The 22,971-nt window shown below is 42.6% G+C and overlaps 1 protein-coding gene across 1 annotated transcript; it reads left to right on the top strand.

Moving 5' to 3' along the window:
- The first annotated feature begins 910 nt into the window (after positions 1 to 910).
- Positions 911 to 22,828, top strand: LOC136560204 (vitellogenin-2-like). Its single transcript, XM_066555911.1, has 35 exons — positions 911 to 953; positions 1,302 to 1,322; positions 1,498 to 1,649; positions 3,399 to 3,650; positions 3,786 to 3,947; positions 4,060 to 4,208; positions 4,631 to 4,781; positions 4,887 to 5,044; positions 5,125 to 5,290; positions 5,779 to 5,904; positions 6,910 to 7,128; positions 7,536 to 7,753; positions 7,870 to 7,967; positions 8,393 to 8,517; positions 9,114 to 9,215; positions 9,811 to 9,930; positions 10,021 to 10,210; positions 10,549 to 10,642; positions 11,472 to 11,657; positions 11,864 to 12,002; positions 12,783 to 13,011; positions 13,095 to 13,270; positions 13,478 to 13,795; positions 14,078 to 14,125; positions 14,286 to 14,372; positions 14,901 to 15,113; positions 15,206 to 15,348; positions 16,697 to 16,835; positions 17,572 to 17,707; positions 18,925 to 19,111; positions 20,389 to 20,480; positions 20,956 to 21,053; positions 21,133 to 21,292; positions 22,368 to 22,529; positions 22,654 to 22,828. The coding sequence occupies exons 1-35, from the start codon at positions 914 to 916 to the stop codon at positions 22,767 to 22,769; spliced, it is 5,172 nt and encodes a 1,723-aa protein (XP_066412008.1). The 5' UTR covers positions 911 to 913; the 3' UTR covers positions 22,770 to 22,828.
- Positions 22,829 to 22,971: the final 143 nt, after the last annotated feature.

Genomic DNA, 22,971 nt, shown 5'->3' with positions numbered 1-22,971 from the left:
CATGACCTGACTGCAGGGAACTGGTGGGCTTGGGAACAAAGCCAAACCTGGAGCCCAGAGCAGCAGGAGAGATCTGTGGGTTTGGCTACAAAGGGACAGGGAAAATGCGTGCTGATGAGAGAAGGGGGCTCCACCATGGGGTGAGGATGTTCCCTTGTTGTGGGATGTGAAGAGTTGGGGTGGCCTGCACGTTGTCCACCTTTGTTAAACCAAGAGGTTTGATCTGTAACACCTGTCAGCCTCACCCTGTCCCCCTTGCCAGGCAACTCCCACCAACACCTCTCTGTGGCTAAACACACCAGTGGAAGGGGCTGGCGGGTGAGGGAAGCGTGCACGTCAGCAGCATTTAGCCATGGCCCTCGTGACAATGACAGGAGGTTTGTGTCACTGGGTGAAGTCCCTGTCCCCAGAGAGCAGCTCTGTGCTGACAGCCTGTCCCACTCACAGCAGGGCAGGGTTGGGCACGGTGTCACAGAAGAGCTGCCCGGGGTTTTGCACAATCCTGCTGGGGCACTATCACTTAGATAAGCTGTGTATCTTATGGTCAGGTCAGGACAACCCAGACAGAGTCAGCACAGACTGCAATAGCACCAGGTGCTCTCAGGGAGTAAGGATAATTAGTAGTTTTGCTTGGATAACAATAAATTTTGGCTTTAACTACGTTTTAATACTTTTAGGTAGTTGTTTCTAAAGCTACTTTCAAGACATTCAGTTGGTGAAGTGAGAACAACAGAACCTGTGATGGTTTTGGTTCAGCAAATATATCCATTGTCCTGACCCCAACCCCCTCTCCCTCACAGGGTTTGTTGGGTGGTTGATAAGAAGTTGATAATTCAACAAAATTCACTGTGCCTGTTAATAATTCTTCTATAAAAGCCACAGGTTTCCCCTGTGTACTTCAGTCACTTTTAGCATGAAGGGACTCATCCTGGCCCTGGTGCTCGCCCTCGTGGGTAAGTAGAAGTTTTACCATCACTGCTGAGCTGTGACAGCCACTGTGATCCTGAGCAAATTGCATCTCCTTGGGGCTTTTCAGGGATATTTACAACTTCATTTGCTGAAGCCCTTTAGTAGCTTCAGCTGTAAGCTGTTAGATTTCTGTGCTAAGTTCAGCAGCAGAGAAAAGCCAAGCAAGCAGCAGCTAGTGAGCAGGGCTGGCATGGGCTTGGTGTCCTGGGGGTGTGGGATGAGCCCCATTAATGGTGGTTTGCCAACCATTAGCATGCTGACTTAATGAATAATACATTAAAGGATCTACAGAAATGTTTTTTTCATTAACACTTCTCTTTCCTTCCTCACAGAGGGCCAGAAGCAGGACCTTGGTAAGTGGCTCCCCTGCAGGCAGCAGCTCCCTTGCTGCCTTCCCTTACAGCCTTGCCTTGCTCACTGCTTGCACCTGTTTTGTGGCAGTGGCAGCTTCACCTTTCTTTGCTGGGCTGGTTCAAGTAACATCACAACAGTCATGGAAGTGTTTCTGTTATATTTTTTCCCTAACAGAGCCTGTTTTTCACATGGGCAAGACCTACTTGTACAGCTATGAGAGCATCATTATGCATGGGCTCCCTGACAGGAGCCTGGCCACGGCAGGGCTGAGGTTGGCCAGCAAGGTGGAGATCAGCCGTGTGTCCCTCAGTGAGCACCTTCTGCAGGTAAATCAGCATGGCCACAGGAGCCCTCCCACCCACTGAGGTCATGCAGCTAAAGATGCTTCCTTCATACCTCCAGGCTGGCAGAATAAGTGACAAAAAGATGTGGAGCTCTCACAAAAGCCATGGGCCCTACCCACTGCTGAGATGGCCCTCCAAGCCGCAGCAGTTTCCCTCAGGCAGTGATGATTCCCCAGCAGGGACAGAGGTGTGGACATGGGCACTGAGCTCTGCACCCTGCACACCAGGTTATGGTGGGGAGAGCTGGGGGCACTGCTGAAGGGTCTGCAGCTGCATCCAGAATGCTTTGGTTACTGGCAGGGACCTACAGAGATGCTCACAGCCTGCTCCTCTGCAGGAAGAAGCTGGAGCTGCTCCACTCAGCTGCCATCAGTGTCTGAGCCCTCTGACTAAAGCTACCTTAGGTTCACCTCCATACAAATTATGGCTGGCAGCTGCTTTAAAGAAATGTCCTTAACATAATTTTACTAAGGCAGCACTAAGCTTGGGTATGAACATGAGCATTCTAGAATGAAATGTCCATGTTTTTTAACCTGGTCCATTGCCTAAAAAAGCTCAGCACAGGAATTCAGATATCACATGAGAAAGACCCAACTGTCTCCATTATCCCCCTTTTGATATTCTTCACATAGGCATTAATTCAAATGTGAAGAATTCTAATGGTAATGCCTGTGTTTATCATAATATCAGATCTAGAAGCATTGTTATTCATCAAAAGGACTAAAGCAAACAGTTTAAAATACTGGCATGGCACAAAAGGCCACAGACTAGGGACTGAGAAGACAGCACATGGAGAAAAAGCTGTAGGAGCTGCTCTTAGCACTCACCTAGGAGTTTTCTCAGTCTGTAATCCTGCACATATATTAGTGAAACAGTGTGAAGGAATACCTATTGTCAAACTTTACTCAGGGCTGCAATTGCAGGCTCTGTGTAACCTCACTGGAGTTGAGACAAGAGCCTTGAGTAGGATTTAATTTGAGAAAATGTGACAAGAGACAAGCCACCCTTGCAGCATCGATTATAAATGCCTAAAATAAAACAGAGCACTGAGCCCACACCTTTTCCCTCTGCAGGAACATGTACTTTAATGCACAAGGGTGGGAGGTGTGTGTGTGTGAGGGACTGGATGGGTCTGGGCTTGCAGGCACACACTTCCCACTAGGTAGCAGTCAAGGACTTGTGCACAGGCTTTACAGCCAGAGGAGCTCACAGGGGTGTCAGCCACTTGCAAAGGTGTGAGCTCCTGCGGTCACCTCTGCTCCCTCATCAGCTGTGCCGTGCCTTTGGTGCTTGGGGACGTGCTGGACCTGGAGCAGCAGCCAGAACAGTCCCTGTGTGCTCAGGCAGGCAGCTTGGGCAATAATGGCTTGGCTGCCTTGCAGACTGAAGGGAGATCTCACTTGTCATCTGTGGGAAAGGAGTGAGTATCCTGTCTGTACTGATTGTTGGTAGCTGGTGTTTCACTCAGCCTACAAACTTAATCAGACTTGCTGAACTTTTGAATTCTGCTCACACAATCTTATTTTTCTGGCAGAAATCCTTCATGGAAGTTTGCACTTTCAAGGATGCTCCCTAGTCTGAGCACAGGAATTCAAATTGGAAATTGTTTCCTGCAATGTTAGACAAGTGACTTTTGTCTTGCCATGGAAGAGGAGTGTCCAGTTTCTGTATTTTAGCACTATTTCAATCTGATGGTGAACAGTATGATTGTTTTCCTATTTTTGCTCACAGATTCGATCACCAAAGCTGGAGGAACACAATGGCTTCTGGCCCACTGACTCCTTCACTCCGTCTTCGAGGCTCTCAGAAACCATTGCTGCCTGTCTCAGCCAGCCCTTTAAGTTTGAATACACTGAAGGAAGGGTTGGGAGTATTTTTGCCCCTGTGGACTGTCCTGTTCTGTGCACTAACCTAGTGAGAGGGGTTCTGAACATGCTGCAGATAACCATCAAAAAGACACAAAACGTCTATGAGCTACAGGAGGTTTGTTGTTCTATTCTGATTTTGCTTTTTGTCTCATTTCAAATTAAAGAGTAAGTTATATTTCTCAGACCATTTTCTTTGACCTTTTTATTGCTGTTCAAGTGAGCATTCACTGTGTTTAACCCATACTTGCAGGCTGGGATTGAAGGCATCTGTCAAACCAGATACGTTATCCAGGACGACAGCACGAATAAACGTGCCACAGTTTCCAAAAGCAAGGACCTGACAGACTGCCAGGACAAAGCAGTGAGGAACCTGGGAATGGCCTACGTGCGGCCCTGCCCCACCTGTGCCCTGGTACGAGGGCAGGAGCCACCACTGCCCTGCTTGCACGGCTGCTCGTGGGGCTTTGGCTCCTCTGGGCTGACCAGCCCGTTCTTGTTTCTGAGTGGTCTCTTTGCACTTCTAGAAGGCCAGAAACATTAAGGGCACGGTGACATTCACCTACAAGATCAGATATGATGACAGCGGGGCATCGTTGACGTCCGCTATGTCGGACCAGGTGTACCAGATCTCTCCTTTCAATGAACCCAACGGGGCAGCAGTCGTGGAGGCAAGGTAGGCACTGGGCATGTCCTTGCATTATTGCAGCCAGGAGGAGATGCTTAAAACTGGTTATATGTTTACTGTTGACTTGTGAGATAACAAAAGCCTCTGGTCTGTGGCTGCCAAGGGCCAAAACACCGTACAGCTCCTGGAATGCCCAGCCCAGGTTGCCCAGGGTGTTTCAGCTGACCTGTGCCCTACTGTTTAGGCCACCCAAAACATCTGTCCAACCTCTCAGAGACTTTAGCAAGCTCTCACGAAGGCTTTTGCAGTCATATGGCTTTTCCAGATAATCCTGAGCCATGGATGAACAGAGAAGTGCCCCTCCTTTTGCAGTCCTGCTGGGTAGCCCTCAGTCTGCTCCAATGCTGTGCAAGCCCTCCATGCACAGTGTGCTTACTGTCTACTGATGCATCTCCCTCTTTCCCTTGAAGACAAGAGCTGTCCTTGGTCGGCACTAAAAGGCCTCCTCTCAGTGAACCAACGGTTCAGCTGCAAAAACAGGGGAGTCTTCGTTACCATTTCTCAGGAGAGCTGCTCCAGATGCCAATTCCTCTATTAAGGATAAAAAATCCAGATTTACAGGTATTAGAGGCTTACTTTCACCCACTTTCACTATTTATAAGGTTAACAGGTCATCACATAATTACTTTAGATGTGGATCTTTCCAGCTGTCTGTTTTTCCCCCAGTTAACAGAGACGCTGCGGCAATTAGTTCAGAATAACGAGAAAGGAGCCACCAAAGAAGCTTCAGCCAAGTTCTTACAAATGATCCAGCTTTTTCGTGTAGCAACCCTTGATCAAATCGAGTCTTTGTGGCTGCAATTTGTCAATGAACTCCCTTACAGGTAACTGTGCCCTTCAGCCAGGGATTCTGACCAGAGGCACGCTGGGCAGTGAGGATGATGAGTGCTCCTTTTCCTGGCAGGCCCTGGTTCCTGAGTGCCATCTGTGCTGCTGGAGCTACTGACACGTTCAGATTCCTGAAGCAAACAATCCATGACAAGAAGCTGAACATCTGGGAAGCAGCAGTGACTCTCCCTCTCGCCTTCCATTTTGTTACACCAAACAAAAAGACCCTGGAAATTGCCTCAGTGAGTACAGATCATTCATCCTTTTGTTTTCCCTCTCACTCCTTTTTAAAGGTGAATTCATAGGATTATAAGTGAAAGGTACAACATATTTCCATCTAAACTTGTAAAATGCAATGTATTAACAAAAATGGAAAATATTTCAGAAAATATTCCCAAACACTTGTTGCCAAAAGTTTGTAATTCTATTTTGTATTAAACCCCACAAACTATAAGAAAACTGCTGTTGATTCTTTTTGCCAAATCAGAAGTTAAAAAGAAAAAAGACAAACTCAAGAAAATAATATGTAATCAGCATCTAAAGAGCATACAGCATAACTGGGGCAAATCTACTTAATTTTCTTGTAGCTGAATGTATAGCATTTTATTTAATTCCTGAAATTATTTAGAAACAGCACAAATCAATTTTATATGTTTCTCACATGGATTTATTGATAAATACAGCTCTAATTACTAGAAACAGTAAAAAATGATACTTCTCCCTTCTGCAGAGTTTTCTGACCTGCCCCGAAATCCAGAAGGTACTGATGCATAGGATGATTGTTTACCTAGGATATGGTAGCATGGTGAATAAATACTGTGCTCACGCTTTACTGTGTCCAAATGAACTTCTTCAGGTATGTGACTCTCATTTCTTACTCAAAAAAGGTGAAAAAAATTTAAAAGTACCTTTAATTTAGCTCTCACAATGCTGGCAATTAGGTATCACTATTTGCATGCCCCACTCAGCGATGCAAAGACAGAATGAAACACTGAGCTGATGCCTTTGAAAGATCAGGCTGGAAGAGTTCAGAATTTCAAATGTAATACTAGAAGCCCATTGGGATAATGGATCCTGTAACCAGCCTGAAACTGAGTTAAGTTCTGACAAAACTCGGATTAAAGCAAAATAATTATGATTCTATGATTCTACTTTGACATGAGGTAGAGTTTACTTAAAAAGACAGTAAAGTGTGAATATAAGCAAAGCCCTAGGTATGCCATAGGTTAGGGCTTCCAAGGAAGCCCTGCTACACAATTGCAGAAAAATTCAGGACATTGTTCTTGGCCTGTGCACCCCCAGCTCCTTGCTCAGCAGGACCACAGCACTGAGAAAGCCTTGCTGTGTTTGACATGTGTTTAAATCTTCCAAAATAAAGTGAAATAAAGCCAGGCCACCAGAATGGTAATTCCGCTTCTCAGAACTGCAGAACTGTTCAAGTAAACTTGAAATTATTGTAGCAAGTGAAAAATGCAAGTGCAATTTGGCAGGGGTGGCATCAGCTTGCCATCAGCTCAGCATCAGCTTGCCATCAGCTCAGCATCAGCTTGCCATCAGCTCAGCACTGCCTTTGGACTTGCAACAGACTCTTTGGTGCAGGCACCCACATGGGATTGTCTCCTACACTCAGGCTCAGGCACAATTCAAAATCAACTACAACACTGTGCAAGGAGAAAACCAAGTTTATTTGTATGGTCCATGTTAGGCATCCTGATAATGATGGGACAAAAGTCTGAAGAGCTCAGTTCAGGGATTTGCAGCAGTAATTGTTTTGCTTGCTAGGGCAGTGCACATTTTTATGCACTACTACAAGATCATTTATCATTACCTGGTGAGATTAACAGTGTCTGCTTCCTTTCAGCCACTCCACGACCTTGCTTCTGAAGCCACCAGCAAAGGTGATGCCAAAGACATGTCCTTGGCCCTGAAAGCCATGGGCAATGCAGGAGAGCCAGCCAGTATCAAACGCATCCTGAAGTTTTTGCCAACGTTTTCTGCAGCTGCAGCTTCATTACCAAACAGAATTCATGTTGATGCTGTGTTGGCTTTAAGGAAAATTGCAAGAAAAGACCCTGCAAAAGTAACTGCAATTATTATTTAAACAAATGTCTTAAAGGGTATGGATTGGGTTTGCTTAGTGATTCAGGAATAACAAAGCCATCAGGTAATGTTAGCAGCTCTGGACAGGCTTCTCAGTTACTGGTCTTCCTCTTGCCCATGCTGCAAACTCCTGACATCATCCCATCCTTGCTGATATCCTGGGAAAGAGTGCTTTAGTCCCTGTAATGCTCAGCCTAATGGCTGTTTCTCCCAGCCCTGCTCACTGTGCACCCAGCAATATCTTCATTTTCAGTGACAGCTCCCATGGCCACATCTCTTGTTTAGGGTTCTGTTCTTCATCCACTGCAGAGCACATGTGCACTGCTCTGGAAGCACTGCTCACCAGGAAGTTATGAGCCTCTCAGAGGTTCTCTCTCCCTCCTGCAGGTAAGGGAGCTCACCCTCCAGGTGTTTATGGACAGCACGCTTGCTCCCAACGTCCGAATGGTGGCTTGTGTCGTTCTCTTCGAAACCAAGCCTGCTCTTCCAACAGTAACAGCTCTGGCCACCTCGCTGCTGACAGAGCCCAGCCTGCAAGTAGCCAGTTTTGCATATTCACACATGAAGACTTTGGCAGCAGGCAGGATCCCACAGCTCCATAAGCTGTAAGTAGAGGAAGAAGTATATTTTTAGTAGAAAACTGAGATTTTTTTTCCGTGCAGTTTTCTAAGAATTTGGTCACAGTCGACTGTCTTCATATGATTTTAATTCTATTACTCAGATCTGCTGCTTGCAACATTGCCATTAAACTCCTGGGCCCCAGACTTGACAGGCTGAGCTATCGCTACAGCAAGGTCATTCAGATCAGCGACTATTCCTGTGAGTAGAGCTGCCCTGTGCACTTCCTCAGCTTAGGTAGCCAAATGCCTCTATTATGTTCTGTGATTTTCATCCAAAATCCAATAATGAGCTGTGAATTTAGTGCACTCTTGAAATAGAAAAAGCAGAAGAACTTCCTAACATGCAAAATTTCCTGAGACTCTTCCAAATCCAAATCTCTGGTATCTGCTGGGGAAAGTGGTGCTTGCAGATGGATCTAGGCCTCCTTCTTCAGTCCCTGGGGTTGTGTTGACTTTGGCCTAGAATAAAGTCCTCCTCTTGAGGCTGCAAGCTTGAGAACCTATGGGACTGAACCCTGACAGAACCCCTTGTGATCTTGACCCCTCAGCAAGTAAGCTGAGGTGGTTTATGTGCACCACACACCTTGGAGACCCTAATTCCTGCTGTTTTTATTCCTGTGACAGTCCAGTATCAGGCTGGTGCCATTTGGAGGGTCTATCTAATGAACAGTCCCAGCACCATGTTTCCATCTGACATAATCACAAAAGTAAGAGGCTATTATGCAAACACTGCAATGGATATTATCGAGGTAAGTATTGCATTAAGGCAGCCAGCTTTTGGACTGTGATGTAGTGTTTAACTCCATTTCTGGCTGTGAGGGCGGACGTGGAAGGGAAAATTTAGATAATGATTATGATTTTACTTCTTTTATTTGGGCTTCTTGACACATACATTCATCAATGAACACATCCAGTATAGGCATGTAAGTCTAGGAGAGGAGGAAAGCTTACACAGCAGAACATCCATCTGCCCACCTAAAGTCATGTGGGATCCAGGGTATTTTGCATAAGTACACGGAAATTAAATTTCAGCCAGCAGTACAGCCAGGGCAGCACAAAGCTCCATGTAACAGCATGCAGGAATTCACACAACTCTTGAGCAAGCTTTGCAGCCTGGGCTGAGCTCTGCCCTACCCTAAAATTATCCCTGCTGACTAATTGAAGGCTGGCTGGCTCAGCATGTCCTCAGCATCTGCGGCCATAGCCTGCAGCCATCTACCAGGTACACATGTCCTTATAATGCAATGGCTTCATGAAACAAGTATTTCATGTGGCCTCAGTGAGTTAGTCCCAGGTACAAGCTCTCTCTTGTACTTGGGCTGTGCTGCCTGACTCTTTCCTACAGGTGGCTTTCCGGTCACAAGGCCTCACCAAGCTCATAAGGAAGCAGAACATTCCCTTCGCTGAGTATGACACGTACAAGACCCTGAAGGAGCTGGGTAAATCGGTATGTCTGGGCACCTTTCTGACCTGTCTGCATCAGACAGCTCCTCACAGCACCAGGGTTGCATCACCCACCCACTGAGCCATGCCTTTGATGTTTCTGGAAGAAAGGAGTCCGTCATCCCGTTCAGTCATGGAAAGCTGTACTTACATTGTACTTACTCTCTCAACAGGTGCCACCTTTTCACTCAACATGTGCTAGCTCTTATTGTATAGTACAAAAGATGAGGCTGCTGCTGGGAGCCAAAATGTTTTAAAGTGTATGTTAGAACACACTAAGTGGTTGTTCTTCTCTTTTAAAATGATAATTGAATAAGGTCTTTCCTTCATGACTCCTTGGGTGTCACCTACTACTTACAGCAGCAGAAATTACCTTGCACTTACCTCATCCTTACATGGGGAAACTCTTTCTCAAATCAGCTATGCAATTAAGAAAGGCCACATTGGTTCAGACCTGTAATATGTCCATTGGGGTTTTTGGCTAAGAAGCCACAGTTCTCATCCTTCAGATGGGATCTACTCTTTGTTAATACATTGCTCCACTTTAAGTGATATTTTCTGCTTCTTCCCTTTCTCCCCATCTCTCCTAAACACCACAGCTTCTGGGATGGAAAGAACTGCCACCTGAAGACCCCCTGGTGTCTGCTTACATCAAAGTATTCGGTCAAGAGATTGCCTTTGTTGACATTGACAAAGATGCCATTCAACAGATGATGATGGTACTGACAAGGCTGCTGACTTTTTGTCTGCAATTCTGAATTATTTCACTTCCGTGTCTCCTCTTACCTAACCTATTTCTCTGTTTCCAGAGTCTAACTGGATCATCAGACTGGCAGCCAGTGGTGAAAAAAGTGGTGGAGGAGGTCCAGAGAGGCATTTCAGGGCAATGGACCCTGCCAGTGCTGGTGGGTGAGATGCGGCACATCGTCCCCACCATCGCTGGCCTGCCGCTGGAGCTCGGGCTGTGCGGGGCCGTGGTGGCCCAGGCTGCGGCGGATGGTGAGCCTGGGAAGGCAAAATGAGCGGCTTCCCCACGTAACTGTGGGTCCAATCCCTCTGCTCAAACTAAATCCTTCTATAATCTTGAAAAATACCCCAGTAATGTCAAAACCTTAGTGACCAGCTGCCTCCAAAGCTTTTGAGAAGTAATTAGGATATTTCACCTGAGACATATTTGTGTAGCTCTGGTTTGGTATTAGCAACCTTCAAATAAAAAAACACATAAATTATTTCAAAATGTAAAAGCACTGCCCTTGCCTTAAATACTATGCTTATTGAAAGTATTTTATCCCCAGAATTTATTGTTTCTCTGTTCATATAATTTCTGTCTTTTTCAGTGGATGTAAATGTATCACCACCAGTATCTGACAATTTTAAACCCTCACAGTTGTGGGAAACCAAGACGGATATTCATGCTGACATCAGGCCAAAGTAAATATTACATACATATTCACATACACACACAAGCATTAATATTTATACTTTTAGTTATAGTTATATCTGACATAGATATGTGGTGACACAGATATATGTCAGTTATAACTGACAGAGATATGTATAGCTATGTGTAGCTATACAAGGATCTTACTTGTCCCAGGTTTTGGACAAATCTGCTAATCTAGAGCAGCAAAGTTGTGAGAAAGTAACACAATGCCCTGATGCTTTACAACGCTGCAAATCCAGCAATGTGCATAGTATCCCACAGGATACTGTACTGTTCTGCCATTGCTAGAAATGCTTACATTTGTACCCGCTCAGTGACTAAACGTACTAATATGTGAAAATACATTATCTTACATATCAAGTTATTTACAATTTCAGCATAGAATGGCATCATCACCTGGCATAAACCAGAAGGATTTCAGGGGGCAAAGGGAAATGCTTCTGGATCTGCAAAAGCAACAGTACTAATAATGACAATGGTAACAATGATGCTAATAATAATAGTAGTGATAATATTATAAAAATAGGCAGAATCTGAAGCTATGAGATTCTGGAGTTAGCTTGTCCTCAAGCAATGATAATGACAATACCAGTGACAATGCAGTCAGAAGGTCCATGTTAGCTTTATTTTTCAGACAAACCACGTTTTCCAGTGGCATCTTAGCTTTTTTCTTATCCTGTTGTGATAAATCTCTTCATCCATCAGTAGTGGGTCTTATAATAAAAAGAACAGCATGAAAATGTACTTTTGCATTTTGAAGGTAAATTTTTGCATATTAATATATAATTATGCCTGCTTTTATTTCCACTCTTTCAGAGCATATTTTCATATGATTGCAATGATGGGGATTAACACACAGTACCTTCAGAGTGGTTTTGAATATCATGCAGAGTTCAGTGCCAACACTACAATGAAATTTGATGCCAGGATAAATATGAAAGAAAAAAATTTGAAGATTGAAACCCTTCCCTGCCATCAAGAGGTTGAGCTCGCAGCTGCAAGGTACAGAAGAGCTTTTTTTCATTTTGCTCGTTCTGTGTTACTGATTTTGAGTTCCTTGTTATAGAATCACAAGTATACAACTACTTGTTAAGGGCTGCCATACCTCAGCAGTCACACAAAGCTTAGTACTGTCTTTTTTGCACCAGGAAACATGGGTAGAATGAAATCAGAAGGCGTTATTTGTGTGCCATTTATCACCTCCACAGGAGTGAAGTGTATGCTATTTCAAGGAACATGGAAGAAGTAGATTCTGAAAAGAAATCCCAGATTTTCCCCAAAGGAGAAATACCAAGTATCTCTGACCAGGAGTCAACAGAAGGATCATCAAAACCTGGTAGTTGGAAGGTAATGAAACCTCTTGCCACCTGTCCTGCAGACAGGCAGAGAGCAGAGAGCTCCTCAGAAGGGCTGGGCACCCCTGACATGGGAGCTGGCCAACCAGATCACAAACACAGGAACAGTGAAACTCAACAGGAGCCTGATACTTCCCAAACCAAGCCTAAAACGCAATGGGTTTGTGACATGATCCTTCACAGTCCACTCACTTTCTTCACTGCATGCAGGCAGGGCTGCTTTGACAGCATGTCTTCCTATTTCTTTACAGTCATAGGAAGGTGTCTGAAATTCACATACTTTGTACAATATATCTTTTTTTTTTTCCTGAATCAACTAATGTGAAAAATACAGTTCTTGGGCAGGATATAGATTTTTCTTCCCGAATCCTGAGATAACCCTGAGTGGATTGCAGGACCACATTCTGTCATGTGCTCTTCAGCTTCTGGGGCTGGTGTGGGAAGGCTGCACTGGCTTCCAGCAGGAGGGCTAGAAGTCTGAAATGGATGCAGAGGGACTGCCCCTGCAAAGAGCCCTGCAGGTTCTCACAGGAAGTGTGTTTGTGAAGCACTGCCTGAGAAAGTGTGGGTAGGAGAGATGTCCTCTTCCACAGAGCATTTTGCAGAAAACCCCACTGCTTTCAGTGCCTGGATCTCTAATTCTAAGCATTGCTTCCTTCTTTAATCAGGACTGTCATCATTCTCTTCATTAACTGGAGGAATTATTTTAAGAGCTGGGACAATTTTATTTTTTTACGGAAAATGACTTTATCTGCTTATTTTGTTAATGCAGCAAAGCAGCATGCCTAATGTGATATCCAAAGGATACCAGCAAGGTCCAGAAGGGACACATCACAACAGTGCAGGAAGAAGATTTTACGCACACAGGTTCTGTAAAAAATTTGAAAGTTTGGGATGTTCTACTTGTCTCAGCCTTAAATCACGAAATTCTGCTTCTTTAAGAAATACCTATCTGCACGAATTATATGAAGAATTTGAAGCCAAAATAATTTTAAAGCCAGGTAAAATCATAATAACAAGTTTTTCTGACAATCGCTGTAGGTAATGCTCAAGCAGCACAACCCTGGAATGCTTTTGCCTTTAGTCCATACAGATGCTGACATTGACAAAATACAGCTGGAGGTTCAAGCAGGACCCAAAGCAGCTTCAAAAATAATTGGGGTATCAAGCTTGGGGTCAAAGGAAGAGGGAGAGGCAGCTCCATATGAAGACATTCAAGCTAAACTGAAGAAGATTCTAGGCATTGAAGAGGTGTTCATGGTAAGAGGCTTTGAACATCAGGGAGGGAAATATTTCCTATAATGAAGCCAAGGGTTTCCATTGTGGAAAACTGGCATGGGAAAGCAAGGAGCTGGGCTGGGAGGAATTCTATTTCCTTGGAAGCTTGTGGTGAGCATCTTGTCTTAGAGCCAGGGAAATGTAACAGAACAAGCTATAAACTCATGATGCTTTCAACTGTTTTTGGAGGCTGCAAATAAGACACGGCGCCGCACAAAACGGATTAACCGAGAGTACAAGACTGAAGACACAGGCCTGTGGGCAGAGCCCAGAATACCCCACCTCTCCAGTTCATCCTCCTCTTCTGCTGCTTCCTCTGCTGATGGCAGAGAGCCTGGAGATCACCACAGGAAAGATGAAAGAAGGCAGTCTGGGAAGGAGCATGGCAGCAGCAGCAGCAGTGGGAGCTCTGCTGGCAGCACAGCATGCAGCAGCAGCAGCAGCAGCCAAGAGGACCACTCTGGGGACAGGCACTGTAGTGGGGACAGGGAATATTCCAACCAACAGGTAATTCACTCTGTCTCGACCCTTTATATTTCTTATAGTGACTGCTTTTGTACATCAGAAAATTGAGCTCATAGACTGTGGACCAAAGAAAGAGGAACCCTGGTTCTCTGAAGCATTTCAGACCAGAATTTTGACATTTCAGAATTTTTCACTATAAAATGTTTAAAAAATTTAATTTTGCACTTTTTTTTTTTTCATACTCAGAACTTAAATTTTTAATGCATTTTTCAAAAGCTAGTTCTTTATTTTCTTTTGGGTCTTACATACTATCTATTTTCACAGGCAAACCCACCTGTTTACCAGCTTTTGTTTAAGCCAGCGGATGAACAGGTACATTTGCTGCATATACTGGGAGCAGTGTGCACAACTAGTCTTGCTGTCTTTGCTGCAATTAGATCTTAGTTCCCTGGGAGTGAAAATATGATAAACTAATTCTGCAACAGCTTCCAGTGGTAGGCACCTGCTTCAAGGTGATTCTTTGTTTTTGCAGGACACGGGAGGGGAAATCCTAAACATCAGCATCAGCTCTTCCTCTTCCTCAGCTAGTGATGAAGATTTCTCTGGAGTCATGTCTCAGGTGAATCTCTCAATATGCAAGAAACCCAAACATTTACTTTGCATTTCCAGTTTTTGTATAATTATAACAGATAGGAAAAATTCAGTGATTTAGCATAATAGGTATATAGAAAAAAATTGAACTGTTCCTTATTTTATAAAGGTGAGCACATTGGATAATCACTGACTGTAATTTAATATTCATTTAATACAGGCTACATTTTAAATGAAACTAGAATGTATTGCCGTATATGATGACATTTGTCTTGCTCATTAAATAATTCACTATAAAAATCAGAACACTTTAGAAGTGCTGACCTGCTGGATTAGAAACTGGTTTCAGGGATATTTTCCTTATGTATCTTTCTGTAAAAGTTTAGGAGTTGACTCTGCCACTCTTTTGTTCATTAGGCACTGAAATTACAAAAAAAAATTACAAAAAAATTCCCATCATAGTCTTACTTGCACTGGTCATGCCAGTGGTTTTACTATGGTAATTCTAATGCCTTCTTTGTGTCTCTGGTCTCTATTTCCTCTCTACTCACCAAAGCCTGAATTCCTGGGAGACAGAAAGCCACCAATACTGGCTGCAGTTCTTTGTGCCATCTACAGAAACAAGCAGCCAACAGGACTGCAGCTTGTCCTGTACACTGACACACAGCCCAAGAGGTGGAGAATACAGATGTTTGGTTCAAGCATCACAGGACCAAGCAGATGGAAACTCTGTGCTGATGCTTCAGTAATAAATTACCGAAAAGTATCAGTAAGTTGAAAATATCAATCGGCCCAAATATAAATGAAACATAATGATCTTACTATGTTTTATGTAAAAAATTATTTATTTCCCTTTACTAGGGTTCTCTTAAATGGGGTAAAAATTGCCAGGACTACCAGATTGCTACTCAGATTGCAACAGGGCAATTTGCTGCTTACCCAGCTATGCAGATGAAGCTGGAGTGGCTGAAAGTGCCTTCAATAATCCGAACGACTGCAAGATGGTGAGATTTCACTTTAGTCTTTGAAAAATATATGTCAGTGCTCCAAGTAATTGCAGGTTCAGTTCTGCAATTTCCAAGCTGGAAAAAATCCCTTCAATCAGTAGGATTTTATAAAATCAGATTGCAAATGTTTGCTTTCTCTGTATTCATTCCCTCAAAACGTAATTACTGTATTTTTGTATGCAAGAAAACCACTTGGGATGATGGGATTCACCTAATCTATTGCAGACTTGTAATTTAAAGTGCCTGAATTAGGAGATTGCTCTTGTCATGGTTCCTGATTCATGGAGGCTCAGAGCAGAAGCCTGATCATGGGTCTCTGATGAAATCAGTCTCTTACCTAATTTCTTAATGCAGGCACTTGCTTGTGGCTTCTAAAGTAGGTGATACAAACACTTCTCATAAAACTTGTGCACATTAAATAACAAATATTTTATGACATTTAATGTAAGAAAACTGAAAACTGTACATCCTGGGTTCCATTCACATGTCTCCTTTTTAATGAAATATCTGTTGCATTCATTCATTCTATCCCTCCATGCACTTGCCTGCAACAACATATAGATCCACATTGAAGCCTATTTTTTTGGCATAGTGCTACTAAAATACAGTCATGTACAGCAACTCAGTTAACTAAATACACTTACAACACAAGTTTTCACATTAAAGGCATACAGGTGATTTGATTAAAAGTGTCCTGAAGAAGGTAACTTTTTACATTAGATTGAATTACCCAAACCTGTTATCTGCTCTTATTAGAGGAGATTAAACCACCCAATTGACTATCCTGGAGCAAAGCCACAGAACTTACCTTTTTTTTCTGCTCTGAGCCTATGCCTTTTTATAAAGGAATATTTTCTGTATTTCTCTATTTGAGCCCCAAGCTTGTTTGGAAACTCATTCATAGAGATCCCTCCATCAGCTCCGTTGTTGACAGTCTTAGTGGGCAAAGGATCCTTGCCTAAAGTTACCACTGCATGACTGACATACTAAAGTGAAATACTAATTTAGCATTTTTAACATAATAGTATTTGGTGGCTTATGTAATTGATGCCTATTTTCAAGTCTGAATATGTTTAAAACAAATTTGCCACACTTTTCTTCTCATATTACTCTCCCATCCAGACTCTTGAGATCTTTTATACCAATAAAAAAAGAAATTTGTTGCCTCTCCTTCAATATACAACATCATGTATCACCAAACCCTGATGCAAAACATGCCCTGATACTAACATATATGCATATTACTTTATGGAGGTATTTTAGTGTGAACAAATAATAATAATTTCTTTCAAAGACAGTTCATTTTAATAACTTTCTCTTTTTTTTTTTTTTTTTTTTTTCCCAGGTTTTACTCATTTCTTCCAGGAGCTGCCTATTTGCTTGGGTTTTCCCAAAGGCAGCAGCTTAGTCCCTCTCACCAGGCAACCTTGGTTTTGGCATTGACATCCCCAAGAACCTGTGATGTTGTCTTTAAGTTGCCAGAGGTAACAATTTCCACAATTTTTTATCCTGAAGCAGTCAATACCTAGGAAATGGATGAGTAAGGGTATTTTAACCTGCTGATTTAAAAAAAAAAAAAAACCAACAATCAAAACTCTAAAGAAGCTGCCTTCAGAAGACATTATATTCATACAGTTGGTTTTAGTATGAAAATATCTTACAAGGTATTTGCCTTTCTCATCTATGCTTATTTCATAGGCTTACAAGCATATGAAATAAACAGGTTAGAAAATAATCATCATGATTGACAGCAAGTTAAAAAATAACTTATCAAAAAGCCCACTCCTCCCAAAATCTTAAGAAAGATGACAGGTTTTCCTGTTTTCAGGACAGGAAGACAATAAAACCAGGCTGTTGGGACAGCCAAACAGCAGCACCTGATGCATAGGCAGAAAGAGGGTATGCATCTCAGGTGAGCAAACTGTTCAGCCTGAGAGCAGATGTGATATACAGCTACCCAAAAAGCTGCAAACTGGTGACTATCCAAATTCATTTCTAGCACTGCTGTTCCACAGGTTGCAGATGTGTCACACTGTACAACTATTTCATGCTGTAGGCAGAGGACTTGATTTCTTTTTCACTGTGACAGAAATCCAGATGCTAATTTAGATTTCAGTCAGCACAGTTCTCTTGGAAAATTAGAAGAAAATGCTACCTTATCTCTATATTGTACTTTGCATTTCCATTCCCATTCATGTTTGTTTCCTGCCTGATTTTCAGCTCACAATTTACGACACAGCCATCAGTCTGCCCCTGCCAGTCCCTTCACACCGGGGTACAGCCATCTCTGCATTACCATCCTCTGGCTGGAAGGTCTTTTCCCAAGCAACACTTTCACTCATTGAAAGTCTTAAAGGTCAGCAAGTAACTATCTGCACAGCCATTGATTGACTCTGTAAATTTTGTAAACATAATTTACACTTCTGATGTAATTTTTTTTTTTACTTATCTATTCACTTAAAAATCAGTTGGATGTCAGATAGAAACAAAGCAACTCTATGAAAATCTGTGAGGCTGCAAAGATGTAAAGAAATGAAGACATACTAGGAAGATTAAACATTCAGTTCCATGCCAAATAATGCTTTCAGATATACCCGTTCCCAAATGCATCCATTTCAGCTTCACTGCAAAAATTGTTTGTGAAGAAAATACAATACAAAATTTGTGAGAGGAACATCTAAGTGACCTCTGATTTGGGATGCTCTGCTTGATTAGCACTGTTATGTTGAAGCTAAAACAGCTCCAAAAGTGTATTCATTAATTTCAAATCCTGCACTTGGAGTTTGAAGGGATTATTGTTTTATTAATTCTGTATTAACAGCTAATCACATTATACTTACTTAGGGTAAGTTTTAAAATTAAAAGCTTTATGTAATCCTGCAATAAGGAGTCACATTTTGCTTGGAATCAGTGGGATAATATCCATGCATATTTATAAGGTCTCTTTGTCCATAGCAAGGGGATCGGAATTAAGTGATCTTTAAGGTTCCTTCTAACCCAAGCCATTCTATGATTCAATGGTAGTTCTTAGATAAACACCAAAACTAATCTGTATTAAATACAATTGTTACAAAATAATTTCTAATCAGAGCTGGTAGATTTCCAACAAAATGCCATTACAGAGAAAAAGAGAAAAGTGTTAGTGTGATATTTTTTCCTTCCCAACTTCTATTTCTAACCCTGGTTATGACTCCATAAATGTATCTGCATTTCAGTAAACTTTCCCTAGTGGAATGATATGTGAATTTTTATCAACCCTTGTGAAATTCTTTTGACTGCAACAAAGTTAGAAAAGCCAAATGCCACAAACTAAGAGTTGCATCAGCTGTGAGCACAATTCATCTCACACAATGCCTGAATCCCAGGGGTGTTGTCCTGCTGCCTGGGGACTGGCAAAGTTTTACTTTTGAATTACTACAAATATAAAATTTCATCTGACAGAATTAATTCATTTCTACATCAGAACATGCAGAACCAGAAGATTTTTTTTCCTTTAATTACAAAACTAGAATAAAATAGCTGTCTCATATAAATTATAAAATGCTTACTTTTTACTGTTTTTTTTTTTTTCAGGTCATTGTACAGCTTTCCAAAATAAGATCACAACCTTCAACGGTGTTGTATTTAACTATTCAATGCCTGTAAATTGCTCCCATGTCTTGGTGCAGGACTGTAGTCCAGAGCTTAAATTCCTGGTGATGGTGAAAAGACTTGAAGAGTCTGCTGACCTTACAGCAGTAAATGTCAGAATCGCCAGCCAGTAAGTAATTAAAAACTTAATAAAAAATAGATGCCAAGCTGAATATGCTATAAATGAAGATCAAATTGGCAGGGCAGACTGGCACTAGCATTAGACTCAGGCAGAAAGTACTGATGTCAATGGAAAGATAACTAGGAGTGTCACTGGAATTTGGGACTTTGTCTTTTAAAAGTGCTTCTGAAATATATCTTAGGTTCACAGTAATCTCAAGACTTTACTGCTACAAATTCTTCATTAATTTGTTAGAACTTAAGCATCTCATTTCAGTACTTAGTGATTAGGCAGACACATAAACTATAAATCCAGAAGGAGCTACTGTAATCATTAGTCTGGCCTTCTACACTAAGCTAATAATTAGAACAAATTAGAACCCACAGTCATTACAGCAGGGTTGTTGAGAAGTGGACATAGCTAAAAAGGGCATTACTTATCCCAGATTAGAGGCACTCTCTTAGGACATCTCTCAGTTGGTACATAATGTTCTAATCTATTTGAAATTCATTTAAAATACACTTTGTTTCAGCCTGGAGCAATCACCCCTAGATTGTATGGGATTATGCATACTAAAATCATTGTAGTGAGTGTTCTTCAAAGAACATAAATAGACTTTGATCCGTAAGGTTTCATTACAAGTAATTATTTATTTCTGAAAAATGTGTGCCTAACTGTGCCATAGTGTTAGAGAAACAGAGGGAATCCAGTATTCCCTGCACCTGTTTTGTGAAAGAACACAAGGATGCCTGTTTTATAGACGGTATCTTTTGTAGATAAAGACATTCCTCAACACTGAATCATTCCTGATTGTTTCATGCAATTGTATGGATGTGCTTTTGATGTGCTTGAGCTTCATATTTCTTCTGTTAGAGCAAATACTGCTCTGAAGAAAATACTACAATACACACCCTGTTCAGGCTGTAAGAGAACTGCCCTAGGGAACCCAATCTTCCTTTGAAATGTAAAGCAACTTCCATTTATGTGAAGGTAATAGCAATTAGGTTGTTCTGCAGCAAGGCTCCTGTAGCTGGTGTCTCCCTGCCTGAGCCCTGGCCATAGCAGCCACTCAGGGATGGGTACAGCCAGGGGAAGGTGCACTGGGAGCCCTCCTGCTGGCACACTGACCTGGGCCCCCTCAGCCTTCCCCCTAAAGGGTAGAAGGTGATTCATGCCAGGATGATATGAGCACCCTGCAGTGATGGTTCTGCCAGAACAGGAAATTATAAGCTGAGTAGGGCAAAGGAGAAGAAACATTTGTTTACACTAATTTCCTTTATTTAAAGTGAGATTGACATGTATGTTTCCAATGGACTCATCCAGTTGAAGATTAATGGTGTCCAAGCCCCAAAAGATCTTCCATACACATCTAATACTGGTAAGAGACTCATCTTTAGATTTTGTTTAATCTTTTCTGATCTTTTGAAGAAGGAGAGGGCATGATCCTGCAGACACCTCACAAGATAAAGATCATCCTAATTTGAGAAAGAGTTAGGAGATTTTAACATACCCCCATGCAAGCTTTTCTTGTGGGTGGCAAGAAAGATGAGCAAAGAAAGAGATGCTGGTCCTGTGCATCTTTGCATAGACCAAAAATGCAGGCCTGGGGGATGTTTTGCTGATTCCAGAGACCCACAGAATGAGAATTTAGATGGTCCCTGTCACAGCCACCCCTGTGAGTGGCTTCAGCTTTTCCCAGAGCAGGAAGCAGTAGTCTTTTTACTTCCCACCATCTCTTTTGGGATTCTGTAAAGTGTGCATTATGTCCCCAGGAAATTAACAAAGGGTTCAGGGTGGATCCTAAAACAGTAACTTCATTTTAGAAAAGATCACATTTTTCTTTTCTATTGCAGCTGCAAGCATGCTGATCGGCAGTGAAAAGAAAGGACTGACACTAAAAGCCCCAGATTATGGCATAGATAAAATATACTATGATGGGCATAGACTTGAGGTAATTTTTAAGTTACTTTCAGTGGGTTTAGTTTTAGAAGAAAAGCATTTACATGCAACTTTTCTGTATTTCCACAAAGATTCAAGTTGCTTTCTGGATGGCTGGAAAAACATGTGGTATTTGTGGAAAATATGATGCTGAGATAGAAAGAGAATATCAAACACCCAGTGGATATTTAGCTAAAGATGCTGTGAGTTTTGGTCACTCTTGGATCATCTCAGAAGACCCCTGTACTGGAGGTACTAAGATTCCAACATATACTAATATAATTGCCTTCAACTAATTAACTAATCAATCACATGAATAGTTGGTTTATATTAATTGTAGCACAGTCATCTCATTTTTTGCTATTTTTGTGATTAGTGGCCTCAGACAAAAAGAAGAAAAATAAAATCCGTTTTTCCTGAGTTTGGTAGTTCACTGCAAGTTCTAGTTTTGTTGGGTTTTTATATCAACATCTTATGCACTGTGTAGTTACTTGGAGTTTGTGTGCTCAACTTAAAACTCTCTAAGTCGATAACTTAGTATGAAAAGGAGGAAGTTTGACTGTTGACAAAAGTAATTTTTATGTCATCTTTAATAGTTTCATTCTTTATTTTCATTCTGTTATTTCCAGGCTTTTAGTTTAGATTTAAAAAATCATATCTCGCCCTACTATCAAACTAGTGGGCATTTGAGGTGGGAAAAACTTGTTTCAATTTCCTCAGGCTGAAGATTAACACACTGAAAACTTCAGCCTGGGAATGACTAGTTGTTCTTGCCATCCAGGCTCTACATAAAAACATGAATGTGTTGGTTACATTAGGGTGCACTACACATTTTGTGTGGAACACAACCCTCTGGGCATGTGTTGGCCTTTCTGTAATGTTTTCTTAGATCAAGCTTCCCCGGGGTGGCTGGATCACAGACTTAAGGACTAAGCTTCTTGCCCATGGCAAGGCAGGTGTGATGCTGCTCACAGTACAGAAGAGGATATGCCTAGGAGCCACTGTTGCCCCAAAATGAAGTGCTGTCTGAGTTCAAGTAAAGTTGAGTGTCAGCTGACTGAGGTTTTCATGTGTATCTTTTCGGATTTGGACATCAGTGTCCCACCTAGATCCCATCTCTGTCCTTGCAACTGTGCTCCACGTGCCTCATTTTCTCACAGCCTGAGCCTTTGACAAAAAATTGATTCACTTCAACCCGATTAGCTTCATCTAGCTATGTCACACTGTTCATCCATTGGTCTTGGTGTTTGCCAGTTCTACAAATTAAGTACTGAAAGCTATTTATCTAAACTCTGTGCATGCTTTAAGAGGGTTCAATGTCTTGTAGCTTGTAAACTGCAGCACAAACTTGTCAAAAGTGAGAAGCCACTTTCATTTGAGAAGGCAGCAGAAAAATGCTTCTCGGTGGAGCCAGTCCTTCGCTGTGTGAAAGGCTGCTCAGCAACCCAGACTGTTTCCGTGTCCGTGGGCTTCCACTGCGTTCCAGCCGGTGAGTCTGGCGAGCTGTGCACACCACGCTGTGTCACCGGGGTTCTGTGGAAAGCACGAAGTGCACCGCACTAACACAGGAGTACCCCGATGGAAAACCAGCCCCGCTCTCCTTTCTCCTCCAGATTCCGCTCTCAGCCTGGACGGGCAGCTTCGGCTGGACCAGAAATCCGAGGACGTCGTGAGCTCGGTGTCCGCTCACACGGCGTGTTCGTGCCAGCAGCAGGCGTGCCCGGCCTGAGCCCCGCTCCGGCCCCGCTCAGCCCGGCTGCCCCGGGGGATCAGCCCCGTCCCCTCCGGGAGACCGCTCTGCTCTGCTTCTTCTCCCGGGGATCTCCTGGAAACAACCCGGGCACCCGGCCCCGGGGTGACCTTTCAATAAACAGCTGCTCTCTGAACGCCCGGCCGAGCTTATTTGTCCCTGCACAGGCGGCGCGCTGGGC

This window comes from Molothrus aeneus, chromosome 9, assembly GCF_037042795.1.
Source record: "Molothrus aeneus isolate 106 chromosome 9, BPBGC_Maene_1.0, whole genome shotgun sequence".
Taxonomy (NCBI): domain Eukaryota; kingdom Metazoa; phylum Chordata; class Aves; order Passeriformes; family Icteridae; genus Molothrus; species Molothrus aeneus.
This window is presented reverse-complemented; position numbering and strand designations above follow the sequence as displayed.